The 13,045-nt window shown below is 43.7% G+C and overlaps 1 protein-coding gene and 1 long non-coding RNA gene across 7 annotated transcripts in view; one reads left to right on the plus strand and one right to left on the minus strand.

The window, feature by feature from the left end:
- LOC6536526 (homeobox protein homothorax) overlaps positions 1-13,045 on the minus strand; it is a 137,740-nt gene that overhangs the window by 83,105 nt on the left and 41,590 nt on the right. For 5 of the 6 annotated variants that reach the window (XM_002097066.4, XM_039376384.2, XM_039376383.2 and 2 more), the window contains 2 exons: positions 5,863-5,913; positions 3,690-3,740 (listed from right to left, as the gene is read on the minus strand). The exons of the other annotated variant lie outside the window; for it this stretch is intronic. In XM_002097066.4, coding sequence (XP_002097102.1) covers positions 3,690-3,740; positions 5,863-5,913 — 102 coding nt within the window. The remainder of the gene's footprint in view (positions 1-3,689; positions 3,741-5,862; positions 5,914-13,045) is intronic. 6 annotated transcript variants of the gene reach the window in all.
- Positions 5,863-6,437, plus strand: LOC120321974. Its single transcript, XR_005561724.2, has 2 exons — positions 5,863-5,942; positions 6,027-6,437. It is a non-coding gene; the product is annotated as an uncharacterized LOC120321974 (long non-coding RNA).

A 13,045-nucleotide genomic window follows, 5' to 3' on the forward strand; every position in this document is an offset into this window, starting at 1 on the left:
ATTGCTGTTGCTGCTGTTGCTGCTGCTGTTGCACATTGGGTGGCCGCACGAGCAACAAGGGCGACTGGCGGACATGGACTGCGGCATTGGCAGCAGTAGCGGCAGCAACCAGAGGGCGTTGCTTGTAAATGCCGACGCTCATTTGTACATCCTGTTAAGCAAAACTTTTCACAGCAGCAACATCGGCTTTTCCCGCCTTTTCAGCTTACCTCACCCCCTCCCTGACAGCTTCCTCCGTTCTAATCTCGATGCAAATCGCTCCAATCTGCGCAGTGGTAATTCTCGATTTCCGCTCATAGATAGCTTCAACTATACGAGTATTCCCCCATTCCCCCATCCAAAAGTGCACAGCAGAACACAGTCGTCTGTCTAACAAGTTTACTGTGCTCTCTCTGACATTTAAATGCGGTGCAATTAATTGAAGCACGTATTGCATAAGTGCCCCCATAATAGCTTATCAACGTTGCTCTTTAAGATCGAACCTCCATCGCTTGAAGTTCAACGGAACTACTACTTTGCTCATTTCTGAGTTAGGTTTCTGAGTTCCCTGATATATTTGTCTCAGCCAAAAAAGTGCTCGAAACGCATCAGTTGTCTTTCTGCTTGCATCATCGCCAAAGCCAAAAGTACACAGCTGTCGATGGTGATGTTGCTGGTGTTTTTCAGCGAGAGATCCCGAAGCGATCTTGGCCAGGCCATCAAAACAAGGCCCCCAAATCGTTGCTGTTACTTTTGCTGTTGCTGTGGGTTCTGTTATGCCCCCATGCCGGCTTTAAGCCAGCGATTCCGATTCCTATTCCGATTCCCCGATCCGATACGATACCCATGCCCCCCGCTGGCGGAGAAGCGTGTGCAACTGACCCAACGTGTTGTGTCCCAGTCTCCATCGCCATCTCCGTCTCCATCTCCGTCTCCGTCTGCGTTTGCCAGTTTGCCTGTTTTGTCTGTTTGTCCCACTGTCCATCTGTCCATCTGTCCATCAGTCGGTTTGTCCCACCGTCCCACTGTCTGTTTGTCAATTGCAATGCCTGCCTGCTTGATTTTTTCTCTGTATTTTATTTTGTATTTTTTTATTTGGCTTTTTTTCGCTTTTTGCATGTGACTCTGTGACGAGAATTGTCCGTGTGCTGTGGGGAGCTAAAAAGCTGGAGACTGGGAACTTGGTACTGGGGCCCCAAAGCCTGGAGCTCCGAGACTGAGAAACTCAGAAAACTGAGACTGCCAAACCAGTTTTTGACAGACACAAGTCTTGAAAACGTCTTTTTAACTGATTCTGTTCGCCGTTGTTGCTTTTATTGTTTTTAGCAGCGGCAACAAATATGCACAGATACAGATATACATTTACTCGCTCCCATATAGATGTTGTATGTTTTTTCTGTATTTTTTCCACATTTTTTTTGTTTTTGCAAGTCAACCCGCACATTTTATTTAAGTATATTTTGTATTTCATTGTAGCTGTGCTTTTTCTCTGTCGTTTTGTTCTTTGCATTTATATATTTATTTTATACACCAAAAATCGACCGCTGCATTTTGTTGGCTGCATATAAACGAGTGTGCTTTTTATGCCTTATTTTTTTTAGTTCGGTTCGGTTCGAATTCGATTTAACGTTTTTCAGTACAAGTTGCTACAGTTCTTTGTTGGTTTCGTGTGTGTCGCAAGCTGTGTGAGTGACAAATGACAAAACAAAAACCTGTCGTGGTCTCTCGGCCGCTGCTGTGATGTTGATAAAGATCTTGGCTGTTTTAATTTTGTTTTTTTTTTTATTCTGCACGCTTGTTCTGGCTTTCTATACAGGGTGCAACAAATTGCAGCTGGCCAAGTGACTGACTGACTAACTTGGCTTACTGCACTAGTTTTGCGCTTTTGTTTGCTTTCGCGAGCTTAGAAAGCGTTTGGTGATTAGCCACTAATTGCGCCTTGATTGACTCTTCTTCGTTCGATTCCTTTTCGCCGTCATTAGCCCATTTATCCATGGTCTATGCTCTTGCCGCAAAAAGAAGCCGCGCGTTGCTGCATTCCACAGCAAACGACTTTGGGTCAAGTGCAGGGCCAAGATACCGACTGCTTTATGGCCAGTAATCTTGCATCGGTCAGGTGGTTTATCTTAAAATCAGACTTCTAAATCGATTGTATCCATGTTCCTCGGATTTTAAACAATCGCCATTAATGATGTGCCAGCTCTTCACTCCACTCCACTCTAAAATACAATATATTCCCTGAGCGTTTCGCCTTGTTCTGCTCCGGTCTTTTTCTGTTCGTGTAGAATGTTTTGCATAATTTCTTACTTAAGACTTAATTGAAAAAAGAGTGAAGAGCGACTTTCGGACGGGTTTGCTGGCCGGCTTAGCTCTCAGCCTCAGTCTCAGTCTCGGCCTGGCTTAAACTCCAGCTCTGGGCTTCGGCTTCAGTTTCAGTTTCGGTTTCGGTTTAGGTTTAGGTTCGCTCCACGCTTCGTTGCGCATTTGCCTAATTAATTTTCTCAGCACAGCAGCAGCAACAAATACAACAAATGAAATACAACAAAATACAGAAAAGAGGGGGCTAGCCGGCATTAATTACGACCACGTTTGAGGAACAACTTCCATTAAGTCACAGACTGGGAGACACGCACCCGAAGCCGCTTGCATATTATTTGAAATTAAAACAAATTAGGCAACCTGTAATTTTTCCATTTAGACAATAAAGTGTCTAATAATAAAGTAGGTGTTGTGCCAGAGAACAGTGAACAGCGAACCCTCCCCCATTCAATTTACTTGGGAAAATAATTAATGTGACTGCGTTATCTAGGAATTATGTTAGAAAATCCGTGGGGGGGAAGTCCCTGCAGTCATCACACCTCATGTATCAACAACAAAAGAGATGCCGAAACCTGAATGCATTCCATTGTTTCGGAAAAATTTGCCTTTTTTGTCGTTTTCGTTTTTTATCTTACGCATGAAACTGTAACCAACTACACAAAACACCTGCCGCTGGCCAAATATTTGTGGTCTAGGCCCACATCCTGTGTTCCCCTCCTGCCCCGCAAACAAATATTTCACTTTGATTGGCAATTAATTCAATTTCAATTTTCAGCTGCATTTTTTCTTATTTCTTCTTGTTGCTGCTGCAATGGCTCCTTTAATTTAGACATTTTGCAAGTGTATTAGACCAACAGCAGATATATACAGATATATATATGTACATATGTGTATATATTGTGGCCGCCTGCTGGGCAACTATACATGTGTCCCCTTGGCCACTTGGCCCCTTTTCACCCCTTTTGCAACATGGCTCAATAAAATGTCAACACAAATGTTGGTAATTGAAATGCGCGCCCGTTGGCAACTATTTGCCTGCTTTTTTCGCCCCGCCGTTTTGGACCCGGTTTTATTTATGGGCCTGCCGGCTGGAGACTGTGTTTTTGGGTCCTGGATACCACGGTTCCTCGGTTTTCGGTTCCTCGGTTCCTGGTTAAGCATTTTGGGTGGTCTTTTTGGGGCGTTGATAAATGATTGCCGACGACTGCGACTTGGCCCGGCTTGCCACTCTGGCTTTTTCAGTTAATTGCAATGACTAAACAAATGCTGCTTTTTCTGCCGCTTTGATGAGGTTGCATAAATGGGCTTTGATATTGAAGCTATGGCAATGTTTAAGCTGACTTAAGTGGTATGCTTAAAGTTAGAAATATTACCGCAAACTCGTTACTTACTTTTTCTAATTCTAAAAGGTGAAACCGAAGTACTTGTATTGCTTGCACCATCTGAAAGAAAACGAGAAAAAATTCAAATGTAGTAGGGTAAAATACAGAGAGTAAAATGCAGAGATTTAGATCAATCGCGATAGCAACTTTAAATTAACATTTTAATTTTGTTACACAAAACACTCGGGCACACTCAATCACACGTACACACACTCACACAGAGGCATTGAAGTGATTGCTGGTGTGGCCAGACCGCTAATTAAAACATCAGTTTGACATTTGACATTTTTACGATGCTGCTAACTGCTGCTGTGTGGCCTGTTTGGTTTTGGTTATTGTTGCGGCTACTGCAGCCAGGAATTCCATTTTAACCCAAGACATGCCATAAACATTTTTATAGCAAGGGATTTCTTTTATTTCTGCCTCTTCCTTTAAGTGAGTGTTACTAAATGCACTTTTAAATGTTCAAACACGATAGCGGATAAAGGGGGCGGTGCACGCGGCGAGGGGGGAGTGGCAACCACAGAGTGGCATGCCAAAATGATTTATGGCCAAAGTACGCAGACGCAGACGCGAGCGGGCCAAAAGATAGACACACGGCCATGGCCAAGACGATCTATGCCCCTGCAAACGGAGGGGGGGAAATGGCGGTTGGTGGTCGGGGGGAGGGGGGTTTTTTTCAGTGATTTTGTACTACAACTAATAAACTAATCTGCAAGTGCATAAAATTAGGGCCACCAGAGGGAACTCCGCCGTGAGTGAGTAGGTAAGTGAGTGACACATTTACGACTGCTGGCAATTAAAATTAGTTTTGCCCATAATCTCTTTATACTCCGCCAGACTCTCGCCTCTCTGCACTATATATGTATGTTCATACGTTCTTCTATATGTGCAGCATGCATCTGGATTTTTTTTATATTTTTTTTATTTTTCCATCCGATTTTGGCTTAGCTGGTAGCCAATTGCATGGCTCGTTTTGCACTTTTTGCACGCGGCATTTCCGTCTTGATTTACATTCAGCTGGATGCTGCTGCTGCTGCTGCCTCCGAAATGATCTCTTTTTGGTCCCCCAACGTTTCCCGCACTTCGCAACTCTTGGCCATAAAATTGTTATGACTCTGCGGGCTGAGGAATGCCAGCAAAGAGACTTAACCAAAAATATAGGGAGCAGGATCTGCTGAGGCTTACTCCTAACTTGGGTGGTTAGTCGATGTTTGCGGATGTATTCAGCAAAGTTTGTTAAATGAATTTGGGTGTAAGCTCTACTTTAGATATGCCCAAACTCATCACCACTGACTCACTTCGTTGCCTCACTTCTTCTGGCTGTGGCTCATAAACGAGCTGCCCCTCTGAGTGTTCAAAATCTGGATCCCCTCTGGAAGACCCAAAACTGTAATCATAATGATCCTCGAAGATTTGAGCCCATCATGAGCGGCGATCATGATCATCGTCAAGGTTGTGCTGCTGACTGCTGGCTGCTGGCATTTGCCTTGGATCGAGCCCCCCTTTTCTGCCCAAGATCGCGAATGCATATTCCACTGAAGCCAAGCCGTTGGCTCCATTGTTGTTACTTTTTGCATCTTTTTTTTGCATTTTTACTTATTTTTCTGTGCTTTTTTTTTCTTTGCACACCCAAGGCTGGCTGGCAGGCAGGCAGCCCATTTAGAGAGTGCAAAAATGTCATATGCATCATTAAATCGTTCTGCTTCATATTGTCGTTCGCATGGGTTCGCTCGACGCTCGTCGCTCGACGTTCGACGCTCGACTCCCCTATATGCATGTCTATATGCCCCGATATCGCCCAGAGACTACTATATCCCCATTCCCCCGAGAGCAAGGCGAATAGCAAGAGCGAAAAGTATGGCAACGCTGTCCAATAAAATGACTAAACAACTCAGTTCGGTCTGACGAACAAATGCTCATAAATTGCGTTCGTTGGCTGTGGCTTTTGCTAAATTCACTGTGATTTATTCTAAATAAAAGAAAATTATTCAATTGTCGTCGTTGTTTTGGGTCAAGGTGATGCACACACACACACACACACACTCATACACAAGATCGCTTGGGGAAATAACAAAAAAAAAATAGCCATGATCTTTGGCTTTGGCAACTTGCTGCTAAGGAGGCTGTGCAACTTTGTTGCCAGCTTTGTTTTTTGTTTTTTTTTTTTCATTGTACTTACCAGTGAGTCGACTTCGGGATCTGCGGTATAATAGGGTTTCTGTGATCTTATCTGCAAGGAGAAAGAATGAGAGGGACATGGTTAGTAGGTGTTAAGTTTACACAATGAAAAATAGTTCTGCTAAATTAACAACCATTTTAAATGATATTTATATAAATTCACAGGTTTTTCCCCCTCTGTACTGCAGACTTTGGCCAGCTGTCCTGTGCAACGAGCACAGTTCTCTTTTGGTTGATTCTTTTTTGCCATTTTATGATGGCCTGGTGGCCGATAAGCTCATGCCAAACCAAAATATTGTACACATTATAAAACTACAACAGCAACCATAAGCAAATCGGTTCCACGGCGAGCATGGGAAACGCAACATTTGTGCTCATCAGCTCATCAACGGACCCAAAGCCAAAGCCAAAAACCCAGACCCCAGACCCCAGACCTCATAGCCCATAGTCCATAGCACAGAGCCCAGAGACCGAAGAGGTGACGATGCGACTCGCTGTGACCATAAAAGAGATTCTCGCTTTTATAGCAATCCCGAACACACAGAGATATAAAAATAAACCACACACTTAGATAAAGATCACAAAGGCAATATCTGGCTAGATAAAATGCCACACAGACCGACCGAGAAGGTCATCAAAATGCTGTGCGAATTATTTGAAATCCGTTGTCGAACTGCGACTCATCGCTGGATGTGTTGGCTCTCACGGAACTGAGCCACAATATATGGCCAAGACGAGCTCGGGTCTTCAGTTTTCGGTCTTCAGTGTTCAGTCGTTAGATAAACAGATATCGCCGACAAACACCCGCTGCGATATCTTATATAACGGTCGACGGTCGACGGACCTGACCTTGGCCACATGCGTATGTGTGGCTTGTGTTTTTGTGCAAAGTTGTTGCCGGCTGACCACCCAGCTACACGTGTGCAACAAGGTTGCCCTGCAGGCGGGAGGTCCAGCAGTTGGGTTTTACATTGTTCCGGGCATAAAAGACATGGCCCTGAAAGGAGCTACGTGCATTACGGATGATCTCCCATTGCGGATTGCCCATGAGCGGATTAGGGCAGTATTGAAAATGTAAGCACACCAGGTGCAAGGCCACACTGATTGCGGAATATACTGCCTTGGTCACACTATGCACTTCGGATACTGTTAGCTATAAAGCTAGCTGTTCCCCATAAAAGCTTTGTGTCTCCCACAGCTCCTGCAACTGTGATCTTCCAGATATAACAAAACCCACACAGAATCGAGTCCGAGAGTTCGACTCCAGCGGTCCAAGGCAGTAACGGCAATTTGAAATCAACTGAGCCATGTGCAGCTAATAATTACACACTTTGCACACGGACGAGGCGAGGCGGGAAGGAGTTGGTAGACTTGTATCTCGATATGTGGGCACTTCCACACCATTGTACGAAATGGTCGTATGAGAAAAACGCCCCATTGTGAGTGCCATACCATACGATACCATACCATGGCATGCCATACTACACATTACATACAATAATAACAAACACAAAGCACGGCCATTGAAGAGTCGCGATCGAAAAATTGAAGGGGGCAAATGCGGGGAGCCAAGTTGCGTGTTGGGTATTTTGCAAAAGTTGTTGCCCGTTGGCTTTTATGTTGCATTTTCAAATGCTGGTTGGCTGATGTGGAGTTGCACACACACTCACACACACGTGCACACACACTGGAGATACAGATAAAATGGGAACTCGCCAAACTGGTTTCGCTATGCAGGCTCGCGCTTTTGGCTTTAACTGATATGAAAAGCAGAAAAGCAGTCGGCCAAAGATGTTGGCCGGGCCTATATTGCACGCACTTTACCACCGGAGGTTGGCCTTTATTTTTTCTTTGGTTTTTGAACCAAACAAAAATAAAAAAATGGCTGCCCCAAAACCTTGAACACATCCGCGGTCCATCCTAATTGAAGTTATTCTTCGCCGAAAGTGGGAGACGAGAACGGTATGATTTTAAAAATATATAAATCATGCGGGCAACTAGTAAAATGCACAGCATGAGACAAGTCTATAAATACGCGCAATACGTTCGGCAGTTGGGGCGTGAAAATGAAATGGGAAATGGGAATAAAAACGAAATGATTTTCCCCAACTTTTCCCCAAAAACAGTTTTGTCAACATGCTGCTGCTGCTGCTGCATTGCGTGGGCGTCTGCAGCTGACAATTTTGTATTTATAGCTCAGTTTTATTTCGAATCACTCTCAAATCGAGTCATTGCGGAAATCGTCACGCGCCTCAAAAAGAAATAGCAGAAAAAAAATATAGAAAATAGAAAAGAAGCAAAATCGGAACCTGAGTGCCCAAAGCGAACCCCATTCGTAATCAGTTTCACATGAGCACCTCATAAATTTCTATTTCTGTTTTCCGTTGTTGATTTTTTATTTATTCACTTCATATTTTTTTGCGACAACGGGCGAAAAGAAATCACTACTGTTTAGATACTGCTCTTCAAAGCGCCTTTTTTATGATGCCAATAAATGCAATTATACAACCGGCAAAAGGTTTACAATGTCGCGTCTCCAAATCGCTGGCCTCAAAGATACAACACACAGAAACAAAAACAAAACAAAAACAGTAAAAAACAAATCTTTAGTAAAATAAAATAAAAATCGAAACTCAGTTGGCGTAGGTGGTCATAAATTTCCCGCGCGCGCGATTATGGGGGGAATTTTGAAATCAGTACCATTTCATCAACCACGTGCTATCATCATACACCGTCATAAAAACTATATATATACAATGCGTTTCTATAGAACTATAGCTCAAATTATGATTCAATCAGGAAATTTCCTCGGCCAATTAACGGAAAGGCAAAAGGCGAAAGGCGAGACGCGAGGCAGAAAAGCGAAAACTGAGCAACTAAATCTGGGTTCGTAAAAGACATCATTCCATTCCAGCCGGACTATATTCGTTTTATAATGCCAATACACACGGTTGGGCATGATTTTATGGCCAGGTCGCTTGGCTATAAAATCATTCCGAGCCAGCGAGGAGATAGCCCCGGACTAGGGACAATACTACGGCCTGTTGGGTGTTTGGTGTTGGGTATACAATACTATATTTGCTGGTCTGCAGGCACTTGAGTAATGTGGTGGCTGGTGGCCATAAAGCCCCCTTCCACTCCCAGCCAGAGTTTTTAGACCCGTACCACCGGAGTGGGCGACTGGGCCATAAAGCAATTTATGCACCACCGCACCAACGACTTTTGGAATCAGCGCACAGTAGCCAGCATTTTGAGTTGTCGCTGCCGTCAGAAGCCGCCTGTCGATCGCCATTGAGCCTCTGGGCCACTTGAGAAAAGAGTGCAGTGATAACAGTGATAGCCGTGATAACACGGCCCAATACCACGAAAAAGGGCCGGACAAAAAGATTTGCAAAAGGTAGAAAAAAAGCGGGAAAGGCCCAGCTGAAAAACAAGTCATTGTCTGAATGAAAAGCCAAAAGCCCGCCTTCTTATCTCCGCAAATTAACCAGGCTTATCGATAATAATATACTTTGTTAGATATGCTAATAAATATTTTCCCATTAATTAGGTGTAAACTGAAACCGCAAAAGTTCAAAGTTCGACCTAGAACTGAGACTGCAACTACTAGCCCTGGAGAATCCAGCCCTATTATTAGTTGATCTAATTGCGGAGCCAAAAGTCAGCGGGGGATACGAAAAGCGAGGCGCCTAAATTGCAGCACGTAGCCGCATTTTATTATTTTCATTTCCATGTTGCGTGCCACGGCGCCAGCCGCATGCGGGTTTCCCTGCCCCCTTTCAACATTACTATAAACAAACAGCAAGAGCAACATTTATATATATACTACACTATATATGTTTGTATATATGTATATTTGGGAAGGAGTTTGGCGACGCTGTGCGAGTGTCTGTTATCAAGATTTTTACTGTGGCCCCGGGGAAAACAAACCAAATTAAAGTAACAGCCGAAGAAGATGCAGATATCGCTGAGGGACATTTTTCATAAACTCGGCTAAGAGATTCTGTCGGTTTGCATCGGGGAAATGAGTATCTCGTCTAGACCTGAACAAAAGTTGTGACCGCAAAACATACGAAGAACTATGTATCTTTGCTCAGTCACTGCGAAAATGCACTTACCTCGAACAGCGAGCAAACTACCTCAAATCAAATGAAACTAGAGCCAACTCGAATCGAGACAAAACCATATCGGGTTTCTCACACCTACACAATGGGAAAATGGAACCACGCTTAGGTGCCTAAAAGCTTGCTCAATAGCCAAAATGCAGTGGCTCAATGGTGGGGGAAAGTCTGCTTGGCAATATCTAAAAAATATTTAAGTACAATAACTATGATCGTAAATCACTCGCCAATCGAAATGCAAACTCAAAATTTTCAATCAAACATTACTATTCAATAATATTTAAATAACCCCCCTTCAAAAGCTTTGCGCGCCGCCCTTGTGCCGCAACCCACTCATAAAAATAACAATAATTTCGTTGTAATACAAAACCGAAATCCAGCAGGAAAAAAAGAGAACTTTATTTGCTTTGCCGATGACGATGATGTTGGACTTGTTTAATGTCGTTGATTACTTTTACCCGGCATCATCAACAAACAGAAACACAAATAGAGCAACAACATAGGCAAAGCGAATGCGTTGTCATAGTTGTAGTTGTTCCATATCTATATCTTTATAATGGGCGCACAATATCGGTAGTAAAACAGCCGCAATTGAGGTGACACAAGCAGCAACTAGAAACAAAACCAGAGACTCGGCGACCCCCACCAACTCACCAACTGCTTCTTCTTTTTATAGCCCCACAACCTCGTACCCCTCCATGAAAAAAAGTGAAGAGTAGAAGAGTGTGGGTCCCCGGGAGATACTCCACTTCAGATACTTCAGTTTACGACCCAAAGGTAAACTCACTGGGGCAGCTACCGCTCAGATACACTGCACTCGTACTCCTAACGCTCTTCGCTGTGGGCAAACACACACGGTAGGAAAATACAGAAACAGAAAGAGTGTCAATATTTGCATTGGCCAAGAGATTTCCCTGCTTACCTGAAAGCGTACCAAAAAATGCAAGAAAACAGTTGAATCTGGTAGAAAATCGTAGAAAATAGCAGAGTGCCAGAGATAATTGTTACGCAGCGCCCAAACATCCGGTCTTCGGCTGATAATCGTGATAATCGTAATAACCGTGATAATCGTGCAAATAACCAGAAATCTTTTATACACACATTATCGGAGAAAGACGCTTGTTGGCCGACAAGTTCGCCTGTCAATTGTATCACAATTTGTCATTTTACAGCCGCTCGTTGTGCTTTGCTTTTTAATTGAGAACGTTTAGCAGACATCTCGTCTCGGGAGCCGGCGCTCATAAATCATTTTGGGTTAGCTTCTTGATGGGGGGGAGGTTGGGGCGTTTGGGGTTGGATTTTCCCCATAAGTAACGCCACATAAATAAAGGCGCAGCGAAAGAGTAAAATGTGAAATGTTTGTGAGAGAGCGAGCGCTGTGGAAAATCATTTCCATATTCGTGAGGGCCAGATTCATATTGATCTTGGTATATAATTTGTGGCTCTATTTCGTATTTGTAGCTTCGCTTTAGCTCGGCTACATTTCGGATAGCGCAAATTGATGGTTCGCCCTAATGGGTTAACTCGCATCATGTATCCGATAGATACAGATACGCATTCCATGCGCTGGCATATATAGAGCTGTTAAAAAGGGTCAAACTACTGAACAAATATTGAAAGTCAGAGCAGCAGCAGCTCGAAAATGTTGCCATAATCCAAATACAAACTCCGGAATCGGAGAGAGACGGACATAGGAAGGGAGATAGAGAGCGAGATATGCAGGCAGTTAACTAAATAATCACATTTAAAAGGCGCCAAGTGGTTCCATAAACAAATATTTGAGGGAATTGGGAACGCATCTTGTCTGCTGGCGGCTAGCTGCTAGCTGCTAATGGAAATGGATTGTGGCTCGTATGCAACTGTTAAGTAAATAATCTTGGAAAATCCACCCTGCGTTCGATTTTCCCCCCCTTTTTTTCGGCGTCTGTGCCAAATCAATTCACGCTGTGCAATTGCGGCAATCACCATACAGAATGAAAGCAACGCAATTCCGAAAAATTAAAACTCCCCTTGATTTCGGTTCCTTGTTTTTGGTTTTTTGTGTTTTTTTTTTTTTGGGTGAAACAGTTGCGCCTGCGCACTTTTGCTCATTTCGCAGTTTGGCCAAGAAATTAAATAAAAGCGAGATATAAATAAAAATAACAGAGGGAACCTTTTGTTCTGGCCAAGAAATTCAAAACCCGCTAAGGGTTGCGATCGCACAGAACGAAAAGAACAATGCTTTGATAATATATATAATATAGCTAGGAAGAGCGAGAGGGAGAGACAGAGGGAGAGGGTCGGTGAGCGAGGGAGAGGGCGAGATTAAAAAGGTACCAAATTCCAAATAAAAAGGTAAAGGTTTCTGTATTTCTTTTTTTATCATTAAATGAACAAAACAACGGAGAGTCGAAGCAGGGAATATTGCACAAAAGAGATTAAGTTCCTTTTCTTTTCTTGGATTTTTCTTCTCGGTTTTGGACCCCGAGAAACGCAAATGCGTAGTGGAGAATGGAGAAAGGAGAAGGCGACGACGGGACGAGCAGAGATATCTCTCCTACAGAGATCCCTCGGCAAAGTGAACATTCCAATGAGGCTGAGACTGAGACTGTGCGTTGCGGTGCGGTGCTCCTGCTGACAATACACATACAACACAAATGCGAAGCGTAACCTTTCATACCTGATTATGAACCATCCTCCTTCGTTTCGGATGAAATCAGAAAATGCAATTTACGAAACAAAAAAGGACGGTAGGGGGAAACGGTGCAGGGGGACTGGGAAAAGGTAAGCTGGTAAATTGCCTTTTGTAGGGAAAACCCAGCCGAATATGTGGATAGTACGGTACGGTATACCCGGAGAAAACCGAAAAGTCCCAAAAACATTGATTGGAATTAGGGCTTAACCTGTTCGGTTACGGTTAGAAGCCTGTTACCTGCTTTATGCGTTGTTGGTCAGCTTGAAATGTTGTGACAGTTGTTAGGCAGCCAGACAAATGTCAAGGACGGCCAACTAGAGGCACTTCATTAATCACCTCGGATCTTGCGATCTTGCTATCTGGCAATCATGCCCGCAACGTGTTGCACC

This window comes from Drosophila yakuba, chromosome 3R, assembly GCF_016746365.2.
Source record: "Drosophila yakuba strain Tai18E2 chromosome 3R, Prin_Dyak_Tai18E2_2.1, whole genome shotgun sequence".
Lineage (NCBI taxonomy): Eukaryota > Metazoa > Arthropoda > Insecta > Diptera > Drosophilidae > Drosophila > Drosophila yakuba.